Source organism: Astyanax mexicanus, chromosome 1, assembly GCF_023375975.1.
Source record: "Astyanax mexicanus isolate ESR-SI-001 chromosome 1, AstMex3_surface, whole genome shotgun sequence".
In the NCBI taxonomy this organism is placed as follows: domain Eukaryota; kingdom Metazoa; phylum Chordata; class Actinopteri; order Characiformes; family Acestrorhamphidae; genus Astyanax; species Astyanax mexicanus.
This window is the reverse complement of record NC_064408.1, coordinates 128,891,083-128,918,291: the sequence shown is the minus strand read 5'-3', so window position 1 is coordinate 128,918,291 and position 27,209 is coordinate 128,891,083. Positions and strand designations below refer to the sequence as shown.

The 27,209-nt window shown below is 39.2% G+C and overlaps 3 protein-coding genes across 19 annotated transcripts in view; 2 read left to right on the top strand and 1 right to left on the bottom strand.

The window, feature by feature from the left end:
* The window catches only part of LOC125785661 (sodium channel subunit beta-1-like), a 493,013-nt gene that overhangs the window by 70,334 nt on the left and 395,470 nt on the right, over window positions 1-27,209 (bottom strand). The gene's annotated exons all lie outside the window — the stretch shown is intronic.
* LOC111188786 (uncharacterized) overlaps window positions 1-27,209 on the top strand; it is a 176,289-nt gene that overhangs the window by 1,250 nt on the left and 147,830 nt on the right. Inside the window, exons 1-6 of one of the 15 annotated variants that reach the window (XR_007427946.1) lie at window positions 5,536-5,849; window positions 7,218-7,247; window positions 9,280-9,324; window positions 10,755-10,799; window positions 12,924-12,956; window positions 13,069-14,316. Coding sequence is in view for 14 of the 15 variants with exons in the window: in XM_049469547.1 (XP_049325504.1) it covers window positions 5,585-5,849; window positions 7,218-7,247; window positions 9,280-9,324; window positions 10,755-10,799; window positions 12,924-12,956; window positions 13,069-13,343 (693 nt within the window). In the remaining variant the exon portion in view is untranslated. Of the gene's footprint in view, window positions 1-5,533; window positions 5,850-7,217; window positions 7,248-9,279; window positions 9,325-10,753; window positions 10,800-12,922; window positions 12,957-13,068; window positions 17,310-27,209 lie in introns of those variants that run through there. The other 14 variants (XM_049469574.1, XM_049469564.1, XM_049469568.1 and 11 more) reach the window with 14 other exon arrangements.
* Window positions 1-27,209, top strand: part of caspa (caspase a) — a 140,264-nt gene that overhangs the window by 28,736 nt on the left and 84,319 nt on the right. The window lies entirely within an intron of this gene.

Here is a 27,209-nt window from a genome sequence, read left to right as displayed (position 1 = left end):
TCGACAGAACTTCCGTGTAATTAATGTATTTAATTGTTTTATGTTTTTTATTCTATAGCTAATGGATTCTCGCCGTCTGCCTGATCAGGTGAGTAAATACTCCACTTACATTTACAAACAAGCTGAATTGCTGGATTCAAAATATCCCAAGTTAAATCAATCTGGCATTATTAAACACAGTGGATCAACACCAGCAGATGACATGTCTCTCCAAACCATCTCTCTGCTCCCTTGATTTACAAATAAAATGTAAAATTTACTGATGATCAGTGATGGTTTGGAGAGATATCTGCTGGTGTTGATCCACTGTGTTTTATTATCAAGTCTAAAGTCAGTGCCGTTTTGTTTTCCCACAAAATCTCACAGCACTTCATGCTTCCCTCTGCTGCTGACAACTTTTATAGAGATGTGGATTTCTTTTTCCAGCAGGACTTGGCACAGTGCCCGCACTGCCAAAAGTCTTATATAATAATCTTGTATAATTATATAATATTCTTATTGTCTCAGACACTGATTTTTGAGTTTTCATTGGCTGTAAACCATAAACAATCATCAACAATAAAAGAAAAGAACACTTAAAATAGATCACTCTGTGTTTAATACAGCTACAGTTGTGGTCAAAAGTTTACATACACTTGTAAAAAAACATAATGTTATGGCTGTCTTGAGTTTTCAATAAGTTCTACAACTCTTATTTTTCTGTGATAGAGTGATCGGAACACATACATGTTTGTCACAAAAAGCAGTCATAAAATTTGGTTCTTTCATAAATTTATTATGGGTCTGCTGAAAATGTCACCAAATCTGCTGGGTCAAAAATATACATACAGCAACATTAGTATTTGGTTACATGTCCCTTGGCCATTTTCACGGCAACTAGGCGCTTTTGGTAGCCATCCACAAGCTCCTGGCAAGCTTCAGGTCGAATGTTTGACCACTCTTCTTGACAGAATTGGTGCAGTTCAGCTAAATGTGATGGTTTTCTTGCATGAACCCGTTTCTTTAGCACTGTCCACATGTTCTCAATGGGGTTTAAGTCAGGACTTTGGGAAGGCCATTCTAAAACCTTAATTCTAGCCTGGTTTAGCCATTCCTTTACCACTTTTGATGTGTGTTTTGGGTCATTGTCTTGTTGGAACACCCAACTGCGCCCAAGACCCAACCTTCGGGCTGATGGTTTTAAGTTTTCCTGCAGAATTTGGAGGTAATCCTCCTTCTTCATTATCCCATTTACTTTCTGCAAAGAACCAGTTCCACTGGCAGCAAAACATCCCCAGAGCATAATACTACCACCACCATGCTTGACAGTAGGCATGGTGTTCCTGGGATTAAAGGCCTCACCTTTTCTCCTCCAAACATATTGCTGGGTGTTGTGGCCAAACAGCTCAATTTTTGTTTCGTCTGACCAGAGAACTTTCCTCCAGAAGGTTTTATCTTTGTCCATGTGATCAGCAGCAAACTTCAGCCGAGTCTTAAGGTGCCTTTTCTGGAGCAAGGGCTTCTTTCTTGCACGGCAGCCTCTCAGTCCATGGCGATGTAAAACACGCTTGACTGTGGAGACTGACACCTGTGTTCCATCAGCTTCCAAATCCTTGCAGACCTGCTTCTTGGTGATTCTTGGTTGACTCTTGACCATCCTGACCAATCTCCTCTCGGCAGCATGTGATAGCTTGCGTTTTCTTCCTGATCGTGGCAGTGACACAACTGTTCCATGCACTTTATACTTGCGTATAATTGTCTGCACAGTTGCTCTTAGGACCTGTAGCTGCTTTGAAATGGCTCCAAGTGACTTCCCTGACTTGTTCAAGTCAATAATTCGCTTTTTCAGATCCACACTGAGTTCCTTTGACTTTCCCATTGTAGCTTTTGTAGCTGAGTCTAATCACTGGGTCAAATGAGCCCTATTTAAATGGGCTCATGAGAAGTCAACAGCTGTAGTCAATCAGAATCACTTACAAGAAGTGAAGAGGCCATGACATGAAGCTAATTTGATTGACACAACTCGCTACATCACCAAAATTGACAAATTTTGTTGCTGTATGTATATTTTTGACCCAGCAGATTTGGTGACATTTTCAGCAGACCCATAATAAATTTATGAAAGAACCAAATTTTATGACTGTTTTTTGTGACAAACATGTATGTGTTCCGATCACTCTATCACAGAAAAATAAGAGTTGTAGAACTTATTGAAAACTCAAGACAGCCATAACATTATGTTTTTTTACAAGTGTATGTAAACTTTTGACCACAACTGTATATAATATATGAGTTTCACATTTCCAACTGAATTACTGAAATAAAGTAACTTTTTAATGAAAGCTACTTATGTATTCACCGATCAAAAATAACATTAGTGATATAATTAGGGTCTGCAGTTTTTCAGTATCTGTTGTAAGCGTTGAGTATAATGTGCTCCTGTGTTACTGTTGCAGGTGATGAGGCGGTTTGAGAATTTTCCGCACTTTAGGCAGATGGCGTCTAAAGATCGGATTTCTGTCTCCAAGTTATTCTACCTTTTCCCGGGGCTCTGAGAGAACCAATCAACCGACACCAGCCTGCTCATCATTCTGCTCTACTGACATTTAAAACCTGTTATAATAATGTTCCATACTTTACATTTGCATTCTTATTGAATATTTTTCTGAATTTTTATCTTTATTTCTTTTTTTAATTCATTTTCTACATTGCAGATTAAATTTAAATATGTAAAAACGATTAAAGTCTCCTTCTGCTAAAATCTTTTTTTGTCTTGTTTTTTTTTAGTACAGTGGGTCTCTCTGAGTTGTTTATGATGCTGCACATGATGAAACTCTTCCTCAACCTCTTCCTCATTTTCTGCAGCAGCTAGTAAAAGAAAATCCTCAGAAATACGAGTCGATCAGTACCTGTACTACTGAATTATTGTCACAGTACTGAAAACTAGTTAGCTCTCCATATGATTGGTTTTAAACCAACACTACTGGAATAACACATGAAAACACCTAAATTACTGAATTATTATATATTGTCATTGACTGCAATAGTGAAACAATGGCTCCCTCTACTGGTCTTAATAGTTTCTGCACATCTTTAGACCATTTGCGTTAGCCAATCAACTAGAACTGAAACACTGATACTGAAACACTGAAACAATACTGTAATAATAACCACTGAATACCTATACTACTAAATTACCACTGACAGTACTGAATTACTGAATTTTAGTACTGATTTAGCACTGACAATTCTAAAAAGTACTGCAGTACTAAATTAGCACAAGTATTTCTTAAATAAAGCTTATGTACAGTAATGAATGAAAACATACTATATATACTAAACCTGACAAAACTAAAATAACAGTAATGAACTAATACCAGTCTTACATAAATTATTTACCACTGACAATATTGAAATAACACATATGTACAGTACTAAATTGCACTTAAGAATCAACACTATCAATGCAGAAACAACCCCTGCAGTAGTGTATTGTTATCTGTACTATTAATTAGCACAGTACTTAAAATATAAATATATACATAATGAAATTGGAACCTACAGTACTGAAAGAATAACCATACTACTTTATTTGCACTAAGAATACTGAAATAGTACTTGATTAGGACTACAGTACAGAACAAGAAGACTTCTTTCAGAGCAGAACAAGCACCAGTCTTACACATGTATTTCAAGGTTTGATGTTTAGTCAAGTCAGTTAAAAAAACACAGAAAACTGGACATAAAAGAACCAATAAAAATACTATCAATAAAAACCATCATAAAAAAGAACCTGATGACAGGACAGATTTGACCAAGACAAAACGGACAACTAACAGCATAAACCACTCAGGACTCAAATGCCTGGGAGAATAGATTGGAATTAAAACTATCATTTGTGGCTGATTCCTGTATAAAAAGTGAAAGATTATTCCAAAGTTTTGGAGCCTTTGAGTCACCTTTGAACTTCAGCCAAGAGCGAGGACACACATCTAAACACAACTGTTTAGAGAAGCGTAAAACAAGAGGGGTCGAGCATAGGTGAAGAAGAGGCCAGAAAAATTATGAAGAGCTTTAAAAACCAAAAGTAAAACTTTAAATTCAACTCTGTATTTTAATGAAAGCCAATGCATAGAAGCCAATACAGAGGTGATATTTTCCCTTTTTTTGCCACCAGTCAGGAGCCGAGCAGCTGCATTTTCGACCAACTGTAGACGTGAAAGGCTCGACTGACTGATGCCCAGCTACAGTGAGTTGCAGTAGTCGATGCGGGACGTAATAAAAGCATAAGCAGGTCCTTAAAAGACAGGATACTTTTGAGCTTAGCTTTGTTGCTAAGCTTATAGAAACTTCCTCTAACAGCTGGGCTGATTTTTTTCTCAGAGTTTAGGTTTTGTGTCGAAGATGAAACCAAGGTTCCTTACATGGGCATGCATGATGGTATTCGAAGGCCCATTCGAAGGATCATTGGCTATAAAACTAACCGAAGAATCAGGATTTCCAAAGATAAAAATGTCAGTTTTGTCTTGGATTAAGTTAAGGAAATTCTTAGACATACAACATTCAACATCCTTCAAACTATCAAAGTGGAATATGTTATTGTACTTCTGGAAGATAGACATAAGAGGGAGCACATATAGAGAAAAAAGAATAGGTCCCAGAATGAACCCCTGGGGAACACCACAAGAAATACGTGCTGGAGAAGAAGAAAAAGACTGACCCATCTTAACAGAGAAAGTTCAGTTTTCTAAACATGAGGCAAACCACTTTAATGCTTCCTCCTGAATGCTAACATCATACTTCAGACAATCTAGCAATATGGTATGGTCGATAGTGTCAAAGAATACCACAACTTCCAAATCCACAGCTAGAAGTAAGTCATTTAGAACGGTTAGAAGAGCAGATGATGCATGATGAACTCTTAAACCTGACTGAAACTTGTTCTGAAGGTTAAATCCATTTGGAAAAGAATACAGTTGATGAAAGACAACTTTTCCTAAGACTTTTCCCAAGAAAGGAAGCTTTAAAAGTGGTCTAAAATTGGAGAGTGTTGGATCTAGGCCAGAGTTTTTCAGAAGAGGCTGAACAACTGCATGTTCTAAAAAGAGGAAGGGACAACATTACTGGAAAGACTGCGATTCACTATAGACTGAATGCTTGGACCAAAGAAAACAGAACGTCTTTAAGAAACGATGTAGGAAATGCATACAGACAGCAGTTGGAAGTAGTTGGCTTCATATGCAGAATTAGCTCAGTCAGGTCCAACAATTACTTCAATTTAGGAGTTTCGAGTTTGAAGAATGAAGTTTGACATTTGGAATCTGAACTTTGGAGTTGGATGAAGTTGGAGATTATAAACATTTGAGTTTGAAGATTGAAGTTTGTGGTTTGACATTTTAAGCTTGATGTTTGAATTTTTGAGTTTAAAGTTTAAAATACGAGGTTTTAAGTTTGGTATTTGGAGTGTGGAGGTTGGAGTTGCAGTTGGGAGGGCGGACAGAAGCATTGGGCTGTTCTTTCTAAACTTCCTGGAAGAGTCACGCCTCCAGGAACTACAGACGGTTGTTCTCGGTCTCCGGTGCGGTCGCTCGTGCTGCTCTGAAAAATGGCCAAGACCATGTTCGACCTGCTGGAAGGAGCTCTGGAGGACCTGGGTTTTGAGAAGTTTAAGAAGTTCATCAGTAAGATGACGGACCCCGGGCTCGAGACGCGCGTCGCAAAGGGCGCCGTGGAGGAGAAGGACTGCGGGGACATCGCGAACCTCCTGATAGAACACTTCACCGAGAGTCGCGCGCTGGAGATCACCCTGCAGATAATGAGGAACATCAAAGCGAATCAGACCGCGGAGAATCTAGAAAAAGAAGCTGCAGGTAAGGAGGAGTAGAGGGGCTTCATTAATCACCTTTATAACCTTTATATTCATCTGAGAGACCGACAGCGCGAGCCAGGGTCCCGAGCACCTTCCACTAACCGGTTTTAGTTTCACTTTCAACTGAACACGCGCCCTCTGCTGACTAGCGCTGCAACTAATGATTATTTTGGTAGGCGACTAATCTGATTATCATTATTTCGATTAGTCGTAATCTCTTAAAACAACAGAAAAACAGCTAAACATGAGATTTAAAAGGCATTTAAATATATGGATGCTGTTTAAACGTGGAGAGTACTGATATACCTGAGATCAAGTTTCTTCTGTCCCCAGCACTTTGTGTAACACATTTTAATAATCAACATTGTCGATTATATCGACTAATTGTTGCAGCCCTACTAATGATATAAACCACATCTAAACTGCTGACTTTAGACTTGATAATAAATCACAGTGGATCAACACCAGCAGATGACATGTCTCTCCAAACCATCACTGATTGGTGGAAACTTCACACTAGACCTCGAGCAGTTTGGACTGTGTGTCTCTCCACTCTTCCTCCAGACTCTTGATCCCTTAATTTACAAATAAAATGTAAAATGTACTGATGATCAGTGATGGTTTGGAGAGACATGTCATCTGCTGCTGTTGATCCACTGTGTTTTATTATCAAGTCTAAAGTCAGTGCAGTTTTGTTTTCCCACAAAATCTTACAGCACTTCATATCTTACAGCTTCCCTCTGCTACTGACAACTTTTATGAAGATATGGATTTCATTTTCCAGCAGGACTTGGCACACTGCCCACACTGTCAAAAGTACCAATTGGTCTTATATAATATTCTAATTTTCTGAGGGTTGGCACATTATTTTTTGGGTTTCATTATATAACTTTAACTTTAAGTTAAGTTTTTTCTTTTACCTTTTTCTTTTGATTTACCAAATTTTATGTTTGACCTTTTAGCGCTTTTATTTTAGTTATTTAATTCATTCCATAAATTAATTTATTTCATTAGTGTTTTTATTTTTGGCCTTTTACTTTTTTATTTCATTTATTTGGTCTTTTTATTTTTTCATATACATGTTTTAACAATTATTTATTTCACATTTACTTTTTTAGAATTGTGAGAATTGCGAGTGTGAGTTTCATATTTTATAACTAAATTACTAAAATAAAGTAACTTTTCAATGATATTCAATCTTTTGGACAGGCACTAGAATTGTATTGTTAAATAATATGTAAACTATGTAAAATTATGTAAAATAATTATGTAATTCTGATATTGTTATGTATCCAGAACTATCTTGTTATATCTACAGAACTTCAGTGAAATTAATGTATTTAATTGTTTTATGTTTTTTATTTTTTAGCTAATGGATTCTCGCCGTCTGCTGGAGCAGGTGAGTAAATACTCCACTTACATTTACAAACAAGCAGAATTGCTGGCTTCAGAATATCCCAAGTTAAATCAATCTGGCAACCCAGTGCTTGTTCCAACAGCTACGGCTAAAGTTTATATAGTTTACATTAATAATTGTACCGACTAAAAGCACAACCAGTGTGATTATTATTCTCATATTGGTGGTTTAACTTGTTTGAGCCGATGTAAATTAAATCTGAATATCTGTTAAATGTATTTACATACGTTTAAAATGATTTTAGGCATACATTTTGAATTTTTAAAATTGCTATATTATATTTTATAATACACTACTTTTAAACAATTTTTTAGTTTGAAAAACAGGATATTAAATGAAATGATTCTGCTGTATTTTTACTGTGTATCTGTAGCTATGAAACTTCTTTATGTCATGTTAAATATCTATAATATGCTAATCACAGATTCTTCAGAATTTGGATAAAACAAGTTTTAATTTAGAAAAGAAAAAGTTACGTTTTAATATTCTAAAAAACTTTGTTTTTAGTCAACACCATCAGACACAATAAAGAGCTTTTTCTTTTGCTTATTTATTGGGTTTAATATATATTTACAGTTTTTAATTTTTTCTTATTACACACATACATTAACTGGAAAAAACTAAGAGATCACTTCAGTTTCTGAATCAGTTTCTCTGATTTTACTATTTATAGGATTATGTTTGAGTAAAATGAACATTGTTGTTTTATTCTATAAACTACAGACAACATTTCTCCCAAATTCCAAATAAAAATATTCTCATTTAGAGCATTTATTTACAGAAAATGAGAAATGTCTGAAATAACAAAAAAAAAAAAATATGCAGAGCTTTCAGACCTCAAATAATACAAAGAAAACAAGTTCATATTCATAAAGTTTTAAGAGTTCAGAAATCAATATTTGGTGGAATAACTCTGGTTGGTTTTTAATCACAGTTTTTTCATACATCTTGGCATCATAACTTTATGCTGCTTTACTTCAAGCAGTTCAGTTTGGTGGTTTGATGGTTTTTGATCATCCATCTTCCTCTTGATTATATTCCAGAGGTTTTCAATTTGGTAAAATCAAAGAAACTCATAATTTTTAAGTGCTCTCTTATTTTTTTCCAGAGCTGTATCTGCCGATTGTAGCGCACCTACTACAGAAACAGAATTATTAAATAGTGAAATGAGAGAGGGGAGGCACTCCTCACCTACAGTTTAACGATAAATAAAGATGTAAAAGAGGTTATTGAAACAATTCAGGTCAAATTGGTATTTATTCTATTCTAGACTCTGTTGAGGAAAATTTTGATTTTCTCTATTGGAGTTTTTTTACATTATCCATCTGGTTCCTCCTCTGTTTGCAGCTCCTTCTTTAGACGTCTTCTTAAAAAACCCTACATTTATATCATAATTAAATCCAATATTTTCTTATATAAAACTGACGGTGGTGAGATGTTATAGTTGTGACAGTAGCAGGATATAAAAAATAATAAATACGTTTAAGAGAAAATAGTAAAAGTACGAGAACTTTACTGAACTTAAACATGCAGGAGAGCTGAAGATGTTGTGAAAACTGAAGGTCCTCAGGAATGTAGCTGATCTTGTAGTTTCAGATTTTATCGCTTGTTTTTATAAATATCTGAGGAGGGTGACGAACATGTCAGACACATTTCGAGCAACTGCAAAATAATATAGAGTGAAAGTAAATATTGTTCAAAACTCACTGTTTTTATACATATTATTATGTTACAGATATTATTTAGTTAAATTATTACATTTTGTTTGTAAATAAAGTTGAGAAATTATTATCTCCTATCCGAGGACAACAAAATTATACCTTTTCAGAGTGGGACATATTTTATCCAAATTCTCAAGAATCTGTGATATATTAACTAATAAGTAATTAATAAATAAATACTGAATGTATGTATAAATGTTCTCGCTGGTTGGGGAAAAAAGAAAAGCTTGTTCAGTAGTTGGACTGTATTAAATGTGACTCATCAATCTAAAGTATATCCTGATGTTCTGCAGGTGGATCAGCCGGCACAGCGACTCCAAATCCAAATCCAAATCCAGGTAAACAGATGTTTCTTAGTATTTTAGACGTCTTCTAAAAAAAACCTACATTTATATCATAATTAAATTCAATATTTTTTTATATAAAGCTGACTGTGTTGAGATGTTAGTATAAAAATAATGAAGAAGTTTAAGAGAAAATAGTAAAGGAGAACTTTATATATATATACTAATATCTGATATATATATATATATATATATATACTAATATCTGATATATATATACTAATATCTGATATATATATATAAGTCAACTGTCAAGATAAAGCTTGACAATGAAGAGATCGAGTGCAAGAATTCACCTTCCTTGGATCCCAGATCGATCGAAGTGGGGACTGCAGCCTCGAAATAAAGCGTCGAATAACCTTGGGCAGAAACGCGATGTTGAGCATGAACAAAGTATGGAAATGCAAAGATATTAGCGTCAAGACCAAATGCAGATTGGTTTATGCCATCGTGTTCCCCATAGCCATGTATGGCTGTGAAAGCAGATAGGAGGAAAGTTGGAAAGTCGACTCATTCGAGCTGTGGTGTTGGCGAAGACTGCTCCGAATACCCTGGACAGCCAGAGTGACAAACCAGGAAGTGCTGAGGCGCATCAATCCAGATATGTCACTGGAAGGGAAGATCACAAGGCTCAGACTCATGTACTTTGGACACGTTATGCGATCAAGTTCATTAGAGAAACATCTAATGCTCGGACTGATCAGCGGCAAAAGACGATCAGGCCGCCAGAGAACACGTTGGCTTGACACCATCAAAGCTGATACTGAACTGAAGTTAAGTCAGATGACAGATGTCGTACAAGATGCATGGAGAGAACTAGTCCATAGAATCGCCAAGAGTCGGATACGACTGAATGGATAACATCATCATATGAAATATATGTGGGACACATTTTGAGCAACTAAAAAATAATAAAAAGTGAAAGTAAATATTGTTCAAAACTAACTGTTTCTAGTTTTTAACTCATATTATTATGTTAAAGATATTACTCAGTTAAATTATTACGTTTTGTTTGTTAAAAAAAAGTTCAAATGATTATCTCCTATCCGAGGACGACCCATTTGGTAGGCAACATGGCAGCATATAATCTTTAAACTAATAAACAAATAAAAAAAAAACGTTTTTGTAATGTTTGTGAAGTACACCCTGATTATATCTTTTAATGTTTTTATTCATGAACATGATATTAATTTCCAACAAAATTATACCTTTTTATATTGGGACATATTTTATCCAAATTCTCAAGAATCTGTGATATATTAACTAATAAGTAATTAATAAATAAATACTGAATGTATATATAAAAGTTCTCGCTGGTTGGGGGGGTTTATTATACGTAAAGTAAAATGTAGAAAAGCTTGTTCAGTAGTTGGACTGTATTAAATGTGACTCATCAATCTAAAGTATATCCTGATGTTCTGCAGGTGGATCAGCCGGTACAGCGACTCCAAATCCAAATCCAAATCCAGGTAAACAGATGTTTTTTAGTATTTTACTGTTGCAAGAAAAATATTTGCACAGTTAAACTCACAGGAGAACTCTGGTGTAAAATTTTGGACTTTTATTGTAGTAAAACATGATAAAAAGTTCTTATCTTTGATGAATAGCACACCTCCGTTCTCCCACAGCGTTCTGAGATCCAGAAATTTTAACAGTTTCTCCAACAAACACCCTTCAGACTGGGAGATACGGGTCATAATTTACCCTGAAGATAAATCACTTTTTACACCGTTATCCAGCTCAAAGTAGCTCCACACCTCCTTACTAGAATCTGGAGAGCTCTGACATTTAAAACCAGGCATTAATCACTTAAAAAGTGCAGAAGAAGCTTATTAAAAAACAAAAATCACTGTTTACATCCTATAACTCTACAAGCTTCAGCTCCGAGCGCCACCATTACTGTACTGATAATGACATAGACATATATATATATATATATATATATATATATATATATATATATATATATATATATATAGACTTCAAATAGCCTTCCTCCTGTCGCCCAGTGCATTAATTTACACTAATAATCACGACTCTAGCAAATTTATACCTGATTTTCACCCAGTTTGGTTTGTTACAAACAGCACAGATGTAGTTAAGACAACACATTACAAATAGGTGCTTTCATGCTTAAGTACTTTATATTATGCTCACTGGGCGCCGGCTGCTATGCTATGTGGAGTCAATGTATATATATGTCTATGTTATTATCAGTACAGTGATGGCGGCGCTCAGAGCTGAAGCTAGCATTACTAGCGAATGTAAACAGTGTTTTTTTGTTTTTTTAATAAGGTTCCTCTGCACTTTTTAAGTGATTAATGCCTGGTTTTAAATGTCAGGGCTCACCAGATTCTAGTAAGGAGGTGTGGAGCTACTTTGAGCTGGATAACGGTGTAAAAAGCGATTTATCTGGGTAAAATATGCCCCAATACAGCCGTTGAGTGCTGACGAAAAGCACAAAATTTCTGGATCGCAGAAATCTGCAGGAGAACGGAGGTGTGCTATTCACCAAAGGTTAGTAGTTTATATCATGTTTCAATACACGCAAAGTCCATTTTACACCAGAGTTCTCCTTTAACTAATACGATCCTCTGATTACCCACTTAAAGTGAGTCCAAAATGTATGGAACATTTGAAGCAGTTGAGTAGAAACTCAATTTATTGATTTATTACCGCATTTTTCGCACCGTAAGGCGCACTTAAAAATTCTCCCTTAAATCATCAATACGCTAGCACTAGCATTTAGCTGCTAATGCTAATGCTGCTGCACCCAGCTTTAGTGTAAATCTAAGCTTACTGAAAAAAATGGGAAGCGCTTTACTCATCCAAATAAACCGTTTTCAGGAGAGAAATGTGTGTAGATTAATATCCAACACTCGTTTAACCTTAAAAGAACGTTTTTTTTTTTTTTAAAGAATTACAGTTTTGTTTACTTAGCTTAGCTTAGCTTTACAGGTCTCAACCCACAGCGGCCAGAGGTGCTGAATTAGAAGGAAAACATGGCGACACCCCTGTTCCTTACTAGTGTCGCATAGGCTGCACCTTAAAATCTGGTGCACCTTATAGTGTGAAAAATACCATAAATTAAATAAATAAATGAACAACGAATTTATGTCCTAACACAGAATTAGGTCAAATGTTTTAATATGACAGATATATTTTATAAAGCTTTTAAACTCAGTGCTTTGCCTGTAACAGATTACCAACCATAAATAGTTGCTATTTTTCATTTAAAGTTTTTAGCTTTTAGCCTCCCCATTCATAGAGGACATACTTTCTAGCTCCCTCTAGTGTTTAACAGTAATTTGCTGATAAAACAGGGAAACAGAAAGTGGACAGGACAGAAGATACATTTTGGACGTTTTGGTTCACTTTCACTTTCTACCTGATCCAACAGGCTGTATGTAGGTAGTTGCTACTCTTGACTCCCAGTCGCCGACTGGATCAGATATTTAGCATGCTAAGATGTGACTCATCTTTGATCACTCGGGGACAGCTGAGCTATCGCCAGGAGATCCCGGATTTACCTGAGAGCAGACGCTGTTGTCGCTGATCTACGAAACACTAAACTATATCTTGATGTTCTGCAGGTGGATCATCCAGTGCGGTGACTCCAACTAATGGTAAATAGATGTATCATGTAATTGCATATAAATTGTTATATGATATATACCCAACCAAGTCCAACAGTCTCAGCCTTTACATGGTCTGATCTGATCTTCTCTTCTCTTCTAGATGTTTCAGATAAAGCCACCTTCATCGATGATAAGTTTGTGGAGCTAGTGGAGAAAGCAACATCGATGAATGCGGTCCTGGACATACTCTTGAGCAAGAAGGTCATCAACGATGAGCAGTACAACGATATTGGCTCTGAGCGAACGGACCAGCAGAAGATGCGACGTTTGATTCGTGAAGCATTGAAAGCGAGTGGTGCCTCAGGGAAGGCCGTTCTGTACGACGCCCTAATGGTTAAGCAGCCCTACATGATGAAGGATCTGGGGGCTCCCTAAAACCACTAAATGCATGTGCAGTACTGGAGCTGGACAACTGGGTTATGGTAACAATACAGGTGCATTAAAGGGTCTTGACTTGGGCATTTACCTTTTTCCCAATCAATTTAAATCTGTAAAGTAGCAGCTTACACTAGATTTTTGATGAGCTTCTGAACTTTAGTTGGCCAACAGTCGTCTCGTTGTTGGCTCCCTCCATGAAAGGTTGTAGGTTCAAACCTCAGTGATGCAACTACTGTTCGTAACCATTCATAGCAGTTAGCGTTCTCTTCCAAGCATGTTAATCTCTTCTTTATCACACAAATTCACGACCTTAACCCCTTAATCTCTTAACAAGCAAGCGATTAGACCACTGTGCCACTCAAAAAGTGTGGAATTACTTCCATTTCTTTGTGGGCATGGTTTCATAGTGATACAACACCATAGTGATACTACTTTCATTGGCATCAGAAGGTCATGAGCTTAATTCTCTAAAAAATGTTGCATCCCCTCTATGGTTTCCTGAGCATCAGAAGGATAAGGGCTCTATTTTACCAAACTATAGGTGAGCCATCAACCGTGCACCATGCACCATGCAGCTTGATTTAGGACATGTCGTTGTATCTTTGCTGTCGTAACAACGAGAAAAGTACACCTTGCCTGGGTCGAAACACAGCACAAAAGGCATTTACTAATACTCTTAATTAATCATGGCTGTGTTATTTGGGCATTACAAGCATTAAACCAGTGAATGTCGGACTGCTGACGTCTGTCTAGGTTCTAATCAGTCAGTGGTGCTCCTTTGTTTCTGTTGTCAAGATAGCAATACGCCATACGTTTACCTGAACTTACCTCATTTCCAGACCACCACGCCCATCAGCATAGATATATTCACAAGCACCGTTGCTACTTAAATGACAAAAGCGAAAGTAGTTAAGGTGTAAGATAGCGATGAGCATCACAATATGTATATTAAAGAGCCATCCACTGAAAGGTTCTTCAGAGCAGTGATTCTAAACCCAGGACTGAAATTATCTTCCACCCAACTAGTAAAACTGTAGACCTCTGGTACCTAAGAAATGGTTTGAGAACCAAAACTTTTCTTCGTAATTCCTTTATTTTTACATTTCCAGTTTTCATAGATAAATTTTTCATTCCAAAGTCTCTCTAATGTTTTTTTAATGGTTGAATCGTTTACAGATGACTCTCCAGTGTTTTTTACCCTCCATTTACACCGTTTACACTAGCAGACGACTACTATCTTTCTTTCGCACCAAGTTTGTCTCTTGTGGTTGTAGTTGAAGCTTTTCGCATTCTCACATGTAGGTAGGTAGTTTCTATCTCTTGCCGTTTGTTGCTAAATCGTGGCTACAAATCGAGTGACTGGTTATGTGTCACTTTCTTAGCCTTTTTCAATCAATGTGGAACTGACTCTGGTTCTGGTTTGTTGGGTAAATTTGGTTCTGGAACCCAAGTTCATTTCCAGCTGGAACCAAAGAAATGTAGGGTAGTTTAGCCGTAGTATAGCCGTTGTACGACTCCCTCTATTGATGACATGTTCTGTGACGTAGCCTTGGTTACACTAAAATTGGTGCAAACTTGAGCTGAATCACTGAAAAGCAATGACAAGACAGAACGAAGTAGAAAAGGACTATCAGTCACCTGCAGTTTGTCAATAAATCACGTCTACAAATCATCTACTCTCATAGGAAATTACTGGTCACCTTTCAATCTCTTAGCCCTTTTCCTCCAATGTTAAACAGCCTCCGTTCTGGTTTTCGCACCTAATTTCAAACCATTTGGCGCATTTCCATCGAAAATGTGCCTACTTTGGCTTAATCGCAGAAAAGCTCTTATAAGACTGAACAGAACCTGTTCCAGAACCAGAGATCATTGGGTAGAAAAGGGCTATCAGTCGCTTGCTGTTTGTTGATAAATCGCATCTACAAACCGTATATTCTCATAGGAAATGACATATCACCTTTCATTCTCTTAGACCTTTTCCACCAATGTGGAGCAGACTCTGGTCTGGTTTCGCACCAACTTTTGAACCGTTGGGCGCATTTCCACCCAAAACAAAAATTGTTTTGTGTCTTGAAAGGTTTGTTCCCAGCTGTAACCAAAGAATAGTAAGTTTTAAGTGCAAACTGCGAGCCATTGTGCAACTCCCTCGTGTTTTAATGATGTGTTTTGTGACGTAGCCTTGGTTCCACTACAACTGTTGCAAACGTGAGCTGAATCGCTGAAAAGCACTGAAAAGACTGAACGATATAGAAAAGGGCTATCAGTCTCTTGCCATGTATCGCTAAATTGTGGCTACAGATCTTGTACTGTGATAAAGAAATGACTGGTCACCTTTCAATCTCTTAGCCCTTTTCCACCAATGTGAAACAGGTTCCATTAGGGTTTTTGCACCTAATTTTGAACCGTTTGGCGCATTTCCACCAAAAAAAACCCTGCAAACTTTGGCTGAATCGCAGAAAAGCAGTTCTTTTAAGACTGAACAGAACCAGTTCCAGAACCAGAGGTCATTGGGTAGAAAAGAGTAATCAGTCGACTGAAAGAAACCGACGTTCTTATAAGACTGAAAGAAACCGACGTTCTCATAAGACTGAAAGAAACCGACGTTCTCATAAGACTGAAAGAAACCGACGTTCTCATAAGACTGAAAGAAACCGACGTTCTTATAAGACTGAAAGAAACCGACGTTCTCATAAGACTGAAAGAAACCGACGTTCTCATAAGACTGAAAGAAACCGACGTTCTTATAAGACTGAAAGAAACCGACGTTCTCATAAGACTGAAAGAAACCGACGTTCTTATAAGACTGAAACAAATCTGTTCTCGGGTCAAAAAGAATTATTTTGGGTTGATCAGTTGCTTGCCATTTATCGCTAAATCACGACTAAATCAAATTTTATACCCTTAAAGGAAAATACTAGTCGCCTGTCGCTTTATTGCCGCCATGACGCCTGCTGCTAAATCATGACTACAATAATCGTATACTGTAATAGGACATGATCACCTGTCGCTCTGACTGATTTAGGAGTTGATTAATTAGGATATGAATTATCGAGCATAATGCAAGTACTGGTAGTTTTTGCTAAAGGGCTCCCCCTACAGGCATGGAGAGTAGTTCACTTTTACACCACTACTGTAAATACAAATCTTATTTTGAGCACCAAAGTAGCAGCGATGTGAAAAAACAAGCGTAGAAGAGTCAAAAAGTTATTTTTGTTTTACTTTCATGTTAAACAATGTAAAACTCTTAAAAATATCTTACAGATTTGTTTTTAGATCAAATAGGAGAAATATGGGACCAATTGTTTACTTTAAAAATGTGTTTTTTAGATGCTTCTTATGAAATCACTGTGAAATATACATATACATTTTAAATAGGGGTTCTGCAAGGGTTCCTTTAGTAAAGAATATATTTTATTTTCAAAGAACTTTTGAATAAAAAGACTTTTGTATGTGTATTTGGTTGTTTACATGACCTTTTATATGTTTTATATACCAACAGAAATGTATTTTTAGAAGGATTTGTTTTTGAACAACAAGCATGAGGAACATCTTTTCAGAAACCTTTGTATGTGTTGATGTTTTTAGTGATTGATTTTTTAAGGGATAATTCCAGAGAAACACTTTTTTAAAACATTTTATATTTGTATGTTTTAATGATTATCTTTAAAAAAATCAACAAAAATATGTATTTTATCATCAAAAACCTTTTTTTCAGGAACATTTTGTATTTTTAAGTGACGTGTATAAGGGATATATATTGGGGATTGTTTAAAGCAGTATCAGGTTCTGTTATTATGGGATGTGGGAGGGGTTCTGAACAGGTCCAGCTCCAGTAGGCCAAACACCAGCATTCAGTGAAAATGGAAAAATGCCAGTAATAATAAATGAGTTAGTGTTCATGTAGTTTACAGTGTAACAGTTTACTATCATCTGTTTACAATAAATGTTCTGTTTAAAACTGAATCAATTCTAGTGGTTCTCTGTGTTTCATTTCTTCACTGAAAAGAATCTGAAACAAGTCAGTTAAATGTAAAATGTAATATTTTTTGAGTTTTTTAAATATTTAACATGGTATACCAGTGTTTAGTTGTTTTAGCCCAACTTTACATTAGTGACGCAGGTCTTAAATATATAATATTATATTGGTAAAATAATCAATGAAAATCAATCAAACAATATCTCTAACCCCTTATAATATTATGGTTGCACATTGCCAAGCCATGTAAACACATTATTACCCAATTCATGCAAATACGTTACTTAGCAACCACCTAGCAACCACTTAACAGCGCCCTAGCGACACCTTACAAAACCTTAGAAATATTATAGATAGATAGATAGATAGATAGAATATGATAGATAGATAGATAGATAGAATATGATAGATAGATAGATAGATAGATAGATAGATAGATAGATAGATAGATAGATAGATAGATAGATAGATAGATAGATAGATAGATAGATAGATAGATAGTGTTGGGAAAATCCGCACTACCCTTTACAGCGCCATTTCCAGTGCATTCCCCCTGAATTCTTTTAAATGGTTGAGATGAGTAGAGAAGTCAAGAGGAGTCAGGATACCAAGTTTGCAGCAAATTTAACAGTTTATTTCAGAAGATCTTCCGGGAACAACACTCCGCTCAGAGAGTCAAGGAGAATGTTCTAACACAAAAACACATACACAAGATTATATAGATCATCCCACTTTGGTGTGAGTGAAGAAGGTTGACCAGCCCCCTTTGGTCCCATAAACTGTATCCTATCGTGATATGACCCCGTGCCTGCCTGCCACCTACGTCTTCGGTATAATAAATCTATTGTCCTCCCGCCTGGTTCTGGCAACATAATTTCAGTAGAAGTTCCCTCCTTATCTTTGGTCTGAGGGGACGGGTCAACCTCCCTCACTCTCAAGGTCTAACTAACCACAGATGGCTACACATGTGTTGTGAAACATTCCTGTACAAACTCAATTAAACTACATTTGTTATATGATTCTAAAGAGTACTGTGTTTGTTGATCACCAACATGAATAAAGATTACAAAGTGCTAAATACTTCCCTTTTGAATACAAGTAACATATTGATTGATTAACATATTGACTAAACCTTATTAAAATCACTAAGGGATTATACTGATTGGGTTTTCATTAAGTATTTTGTATGATTATAGGGCAACAATGTTTTAATTGATAGTTTCCATGATTATAAGACACTGATTTAACCTTTAAATTCTCAACAATAGATAGATAGATAGATAGATAGATAGATAGATAGATAGATAGATAGATAGATAGATAGATAGATAGATAGATAGATAGATAGATACTTTGTTTATCCCGGCATCCTTCAGCAACAACACAATACAATAATAAAACACAGAAGAATAGAAAATATATAAGGCTATAAAAAACTTACTATACAAGGTAAAGATCTATCTGTAAACAGAGCAGTGCAGTGGCGTGCAGACATAGACATCAGAGCACCACCAACTCTGCCCTTAATCAACCAAAGAGCCCTTTTGAAACTGAAAGTGCCCTCAACAACTGAATAAGAACTGCGCGCACCACTCCGGGCCTGGTAGCTCATACACCATGTGGAGTAATAGTTCTGTTTGTGTTAATATAATATGAGCCCTGTGTAAAAGTGGGGGGCAGTGGGGAGTGACTAGAGGGGGGAGTTGGAGAATGTTTTGCTCAAGGCATCTGTGTGTGTCTGTACGACTGAGAGTTGTGTTCAGTAAAATAGTATTCTGCTAAGCTGTTGTAGTGAATTCCTACGCACAAGAACACGACATGGTGTCAGAAGTGCTGCGACAGAAAAAGGACAGAAAGCGGCTGAACAGGGGAGTTACAAGTGACCGTCGGAGAAGTGAAGCACGGAGCTAGCAGGCTAGCGTTAGCCATGGACAATGCCGGAGCGCAGCCACAGCCTCAGCCCAGCCTAGGACGACAGCCCAGCGCCACCTTCACAATACAACCCCCGAGCCTTTCAACTTTGCTAAGCCCGAAGAGCTGGAAAGGTGGATACGGAGATTTGAGAGATTTCGACAGGCTAGCAACCTCCACACAAGTTCTGAGGAGAATCAGGTGAACACATTAATTTACTGTATGGGAGATGAAGCCGATGATGTGTTACTGGGTCAGCAGTTGTCCGTGGAGCAGCGCAAACAGTTCTCTAAAGTTAAAGAGGCATTTGATAGCTTTTTCGTGCCAAAGAGGAACATCATATATCATCAAATATATCTGTTGAGAGATGAGAGATGAAGTCAAGTTTCTAGGCCACATTATCTCAGCCAAAGTTGTAAAACCTGATCCGGACAAGACAAAAGCGGTCCAAGAAATGAGAGAGCCATCTAGCATCACTGAAGTGCGTTGTTTCTTGGGAATGGTTAACCAGCTAGGCAAGTTCATTCCCTGTCTTGCTGAGAAAGACAAGCCATTGAGAGACCTGCTCTCAAAAAGAAATCACTGGTGTTGGAGCAATGCCCAACAGGAAGCCTTCACTCAACTCAAACGTGAGCTGTCATCCCCACCGGTATTGGCCCTCTACGACCCCAACAAAGAGCGAAAGTTGTCATGTGATGCTTCATCTTACGGCCTTGGAGGTGTTCTGTTGCAGAAGGAGGAGGAGCAGTGGAGACCAGTGGCATATGCATCTCGCTCGATCACCCCATCTGAGCAACGCTATGCCCAGGTCGAAAAAGAAGCCCTCGCTCTGACATGGGGGTGAGAGAGATTCAAAGATTTTCTGATCTTTGGACAACACTTTCATCTGGAAACTGACCATAAACCACTTGTAAGCCTACTAGGAGTGCAGGAGCTGTCAGAGCTTCCACCAAGGATACAAAGGTTTCGACTGAGATTAATGAGATACCTGTACACTATCACCCATACTCCAGGCAAGGACTAATGTCTGCAGATGCACTGTCACACTTACCTGTTGCACAAACCAACAGTGTCCACAGTTCTGATTCAGATACCATGGAGGACACTAACATTTACGTCGATTCTGTTCTAGAAGGCCTACCAGTAAGTGCTACATACCTGTCTGAACTCAGAAATCAGCTGAAAGAGGACAGCACTTGCTCTGAAGTCATGAGACTATGTCAACAAGGCTGGCCTGAACGAAACAACACGACAGGGCTAGTGAGACATTACTGGCCGGAAAGAGCCACTCTAACAGTTCAAGATGGACTTTTGTTAAAAGAGTCTAGATTAGTTATTCCCTCAGCAATGCGCAACTCAGTTTTGGAGAAATTGCATGAGGGGCATCAAGGAATTAACAGATGCAGACTACGAGCCCGAGAGTCTGTATGGTGGCCAGGTCTGAGTGGACAGCTGCAGGATCTGGTTCACAACTGTAAAATATGCATCAAGCAAAGAGTAAACACAGTAGAGCCCTTAATGCCTCACAGTTTTCCTGCGAGACCATGGCAAACACTAGGAGCTGATATGTTCACATTCAAAGGGAACAACTATCTTTTGGTAGTAGACTATTTCTCAAGATTTGTGGAAATGGCACAGCTTACGCCTACCAGATCAGAAGATGTCATTGTGCATCTCAAGTCTATGTTTTCCACACATGGCATTCCGGAAATTCTGTTCTCGGATAACGGCCCACAGTTTTCCAGCCAACAGTTTGCAAAGTTTGCAGAGGATTACAGCTTTCAGCATGTCACTAGTAGCCCACATTTCGCGCAGAGCAATGGTGAGGCTGAATGACATGTTCAGACTGTGAAACAGCTACTCAGTAAAGCTAAAGACCCTTATCTAGCACTTCTTGCATATAGGTCCACAACCATGGCCCATGGCTACAGCCCAGCCCAACTGCTGATGGGACGGAGGCTACGTACTCCTGTGCTCCAGCGTCCTTCACTTTTAATCCCTGAACTTCCTGACTTTGGTGCAGTGGCTGACAAAGAAAACGAGAGGAGAAAAAAGGAGGCTACAGTTTACAACGCCAGCCACAGAGCAAGAGACCTTCGTCATCTAGCACCCTGAGAAAGAGTTTGGATCACAGACACAAAGAGAGAAGGTACTGTAGTGTTTGCCCATTCTACACCATGATCATACTTGGTGGAGAGTCCACAAGGTCTTCTGAGAAGGAACAGACGACATCTTGTTCCTGTATCTGCTGTTGAGGTGAACAAAGATCTTTCCAAGACACTGGATCTACCCGAGATGGAGAATGATACACCAGCAAATCATCAGACTCCATTACAGTCAGCGTAGATTCAGCAGTCACCAGATAAAGTCCAGACTCGGTCTGGCAGAGTAGTAATTAAACCTAAGAGACTGGACTTATAAGAGATATATTAAAGATCTAAGACATAGACATAAGGGGAAAAAGAGTTAAATGTTTTGTTAAGGTTTATAGAATGTTAATTATGCTATGTCTTTAAAGAAGGGGAGATGTGGAGTAATAGTTCTGTTTATGTTAATATAATATGAGCCCTGTGTAAAAGGATACAGTGCGCCCCTAGTGAATTCCTACGCACAAGAACACGAACCACCAGAACACGCAAATCTCTCTCTCTCTCTCTCTCTGTGTCTCTCTCTCTCTCTCTCTCTCTCTCTCTCTCTCTCTCTCTCTCTCGCACGTGAACTCCTCCGCGTTTGACCTGCAGCACTGTGTTTAGCTGTTCTTAAAAATCATTTTAATTAAATAATAGTTCTATGCTTCTATGTTACAGTGTTAATTAACATAATTCTGATTATATTTCGCTCATTCAATCAGCCCGAATCAGCCAGTTGATGGGGCGGGTCGGGTCGGGCTCGGGCTCATAATGACAGTTTATGGTTCGGGTTGGGTCGGGCTCAGGCAGAACATGCACGGGCTCAGGCTGGGTCGGGTTGGATTTTTAACCTCTAATCAGCGTTATTTGTTTTTTTTTGCATTGATTGTTATTTAACATTTCTGTTAGAAAGGCTTTGAACTGAGGCTCTGAAGCCCCCTATAGGCAGAAGATGGCATCAGCAATACTGATCACATGATCACACAGAATCGTAGTGTATGTAATGGAGGACTGAAGCAGGAAGCTCAGTGTCTGAGTGCTAAGTTTATTTCCGGTTGACGTTGTGGAATTGTGTTCGTCGCTGAGAAACTGTGAGTACTCTTAAATACTACTGACTTATTAATGCAGACTATTACTGCACTTTGGTCAGTTGCTAATATTGTATAGAAGTTAGACTAATCTGTGTAGCAGTGTGGCTAAGCTAATGCTAATGCTAATGTAAATGCTGTTGTTGTGGTGTGTAAGTCAAAGGAACAGTCAGTACTAGTTTGCAGTATAAAAAGTATTATTAATTCACAGTTTATCTGTTAATAAGGCATTATGTGCAAAATTCGACCTTTAATTTGTAAATGTTTGGTTACTATAATCTTGTACCTCACAGAGGTTATGGTTTCTCTACTGTTTTGGTAGCAAAGAATTGGTAAAGTCAAGTAAACTGAGCCAAAGCATCATGGTCATGGTCATGCTGACCGGCATCATAAGAAGTTCATGACTACACTTCTAGACATTTCCAGAATTGCCCTCTGGGATCAATAAAGTACCTACAGTTGCAAGAAAAAGTATAAAGTATGTGAACCCTTTGGGATTATACTTGGATTTCTGCATAAATTGGTCATTAAATGTGTTCTGATCACAACAATAGACAAACACAGTCTGCTTAAACTAAAAGCACACAAAACATTATATATGTTTGCATGGTTTTATTGAACACAACATGTTCAAGGGAATTTCAATCCCTTGAAATTCATCACACTGCTGAATTGTGATGCATCAAGAGCCACAGTATCCAGGGTAATGTCAGCATACCACCAAAAAGAACTAACCACATCCAACAGGATTAACTGTGGACGCTGTAAGAGGAAGCTGTCTGAAAGGGATGTTCGGGTGCTAACCCGGATTGTATGCAAAAAACATAAAACCACGGCTGATCAAATCACGCAGAATTCAATGTGCACCTCAACTCTCCTGTTTCCACCAGAACTGTCCGTCACCACAATACATTATTGTGGTCTGAAACCAGGTGTTTCTGTTTCATTGTCCCCTGTACAAGATGTCCAAACCTGGACCATGGACCCATGGTTGTTTTCCAAGTCTCTCTTATTGTTCAACCGAAGAAATCCTTCCAAATAGTCAATGTCTGGGGCATCTACCCTCAAAAAAGGGGAACCAACATTACAGAGACTAGCCTCTACAATCCTTTTGTAGATTCAGCTTCACCTTTGCTGCTAATTGCAGCTGATTACTTTAAGATGCTTAGCAAGCTGCAATCCAAACTAGACTAGGATGGACATTTCAAGGGTCAACCAGCTAGATGTCTCTGTCTTTGCCTATTCCTACCCTGAGCCCCACACTTCTTGGTGTGTTGTTGCATTTCAGGAAACATAGTGGTGCCATTAGTGATAAAATCCAGAGGATGTTTTATGAGGTGTGCGTACTACTAGAGCAACAACCCCCTCTTGAGATTTCTTTTGCGTAACAATGAGAAAAATAAGCTACCTGACATCTATGAGTGGCAGGTTCTTCCCTGTGGAACTACCTGTAGTCCCTGTTGTGCTTGGTGATATCCTAAACAGTGAACCTGAAGATAATGAAAGGTTCTTAGTCAAGCTGTTCTTCTATGTGGACAACTGTTTGCTGAGAGTTTCATCAGTGGAGGAGACTCAGCAGTTGGTTAGCATTCACTGTGGCATTGTTTCAATAAGCTTCTGCAACGTCACAATATTTATTTCAATCCAGTGTTGCTGGATTAATTTTTCACCAAGATCTTGCAGCAGCATTGATGATGGTAGAGTCTGACCAACCACTGCACAAAGCAGCTCTTCTCCATCCAGCACATCCCAAAGATTCTCAATGAGGTTAAGATCTGGACTCTGTGGTGAACTCTCTCTCAATCCATGTGTGAAAATGATAAATGATGATCTCATGCTCCCTGAACTCTGAACTCTTTCACATTTCCAGCCACATCAATCCTGACATTGTAATCTTGAAATATGGGCGTGCCATTGATGGAATAACCTGGTCTATATTCAATATGTTCAGGTAGTCAGCTGACCTCATTCTTTCAGCACATACTGTTGCTGAACCTAAACCTGCAGACCAACTGCAGCATCAACCAACCAACACATCATTTACTTACTTAAATCCAGGTGGAGACTTTTTTTCATGTCCTAGCTAGTCAGCATGAGCTAAGATTATAGATCAACAGTTGTGGAATAAGCACAGAGATCGGGAAGACCCACAGCTACCAGCTACTAAGAATAACATTGTCCAAATGTTCGATAGCACCAACAATGGACTGCCCAGAAACAATCAGCTCTGTGTGGTATGTCTTAAAACCAACTTTGTACCATTGATCAAAGGAGGGATTAAGAATAGTCTGGGCCCCTGGGCAAAGAGTTGCCCAGGCCCACCTGGTAAACGACTTCTATGAAAGTCAAGTGCACCATAGCTGGGGCCCTCGTGATCAAATGCCCTCTAATGGTAATTCCTGCTCTTCTCTAGGGCCCCCTGGTACGGGCTCTCATAACCAGGGCCGTCTAAAAATATGCCCTCCCTCTTTCCTAGGACCCCTAATAGCCAGAAGTCAGAGCAGTGCCACAACACCTCATCCATTTTCATGCATAAGGGGACCAAAAGCATGGCAAAATGTTTTAAGCCAGGGCCCCCTTGGGGCCCCCTGACCTCAAGGGCCCCTGGGCGATGGCCCCACTGGCCAGTCAGTAATCCAGTTATCCATTGATCCCAAACACTACACAGATCTGTACCTGGAAACAACTTGTAGATGAGCTTAAGGAGCTTCATGGGTCAGGAACCAGGCAAGGTACTCTGCAATGTGAACAACAGAGATGGCCCTGTACATTAAATCCACTCCAGTTTAACTCTGTTTTCTGCTGTAAAAACTGTACGTATAAAAACGATAAAATAAGACACATTAGTACTGCAAAAGTAATACATGCTCTAGAACCTCAATAAAGCGGGGAACATTTTTCAAGGTGTCATTTTAGTAGCAAAGTTCATAGAAAATAATACCACAGACTAACTGCTGTTCCATGTAATGACGTTTATTTATATTAGCAACAAATATTTCAAACATTACACATGTATTTACCCAATTTAGTGGGTGTGGTTAGACTAGACAATCACAACAAACCATACTTACTGAAGTCTGAACAGAATAATGTAGCTTTATATAAACGGAATGGCAATCCACTAGATCAGCTGAACTCAGAGCGGAAAACGGAGTGAAATCTAGACATTGTATGTTTTTATTGAGCATTTAAACATATTCTGGCTGTTTTTTACGCTTTAAAGTACAAACAGTACTAAAGTACAACAGAAGTAAAAAGTCGCCGACCCGAAGAAATGGAGAGAAACGAGTGCAAACGCAAACAAATTAATCTTATCCGGCCTTACACCATTCCTCCAAATCAACAGCGCCAGTACACCAGGAGACAGGCCAGTACACCAGGATACAGGCAGTACACCAGGAGACAGGCAGTACACCAGGAGACAGGCAGTACATCAGGAGACAGTCCAGTACATCAGGAGACAGGACAGTACACCAGGAGACAGGCCAGTACACCAGGAGACAGGCCAGTACACCAGGAGACGGGACAGTACACCAGGAGACGGGACAGTACACCAGGAGACGGGACAGTACACCAGGAGACAGGACAGTACAACAGGAGACAGGCCAGTACACCAGGAGACAGGCAGTACACCAGGAGAGAGGCCAGTACACCAGGAGACGGGACAGTACACCAGGAGACGGGCCAGTACACCAGGAGACGGGACAGTACACCAGGAGACGGGACAGTACATCAGGAGACAGGACAGTACACCAGGAGAGAGGCCAGTACACCAGGAGACGGGACAGTACACCAGGAGACGGGCCAGTACACCAGGAGACGGGACAGTACAACAGGAGACAGGCCAGTACACCAGGAGACAGGACAGTACACCAGGAGAGAGGCCAGTACACCAGGAGACAGGACAGTACACCAGGAGAGAGGCCAGTACACCAGGAGACGGGACAGTACACCAGGAGACGGGCCAGTACACCAGGAGACGGGACAGTACAACAGGAGACAGGCCAGTACACCAGGAGACAGGCAGTACACCAGGAGAGAGGCCAGTACACCAGGAGACGGGACAGTACACCAGGAGACGGGCCAGTACACCAGGAGACGGGACAGTACACCAGGAGACGGGACAGTACATCAGGAGACAGGACAGTACACCAGGAGAGAGGCCAGTACACCAGGAGACGGGACAGTACACCAGGAGACGGGCCAGTACACCAGGAGACGGGACAGTACAACAGGAGACAGGCCAGTACACCAGGAGACAGGACAGTACACCAGGAGAGAGGCCAGTACACCAGGAGACAGGACAGTACACCAGGAGAGAGGCCAGTACACCAGGAGACGGGACAGTACACCAGGAGACGGGCCAGTACACCAGGAGATGGGACAGTACAACAGGAGACAGGACAGTACACCAGGAGACAGGACAGTACACCAGGAGACAGGCCAGTACACCAGGAGACGTGGACGAGGCTGTAGTAGGGCAACAGCAGAAGGGCCGCTCGCTCCTCCTTTGTGCAAGGAGGAACAGGAGGAGCAGTGCAAGAGTCCTGCAAAACGACCTCCAGCAGGACACTAATATCCATGTTTCTGCTCAAACTGTCAGAAACAGACTCCATGAGGGTGGAGTTAGGTCCCGACGTCCACAGATGGGGCTTGTGCTCACAGCCCAACACCGTGCAGGACGCTCGGCATTTTCCAGAGAACACCAAGATGGGCAGATTCACCATTAATGCCCTGTGATCTTCACGGATGAGAGCAG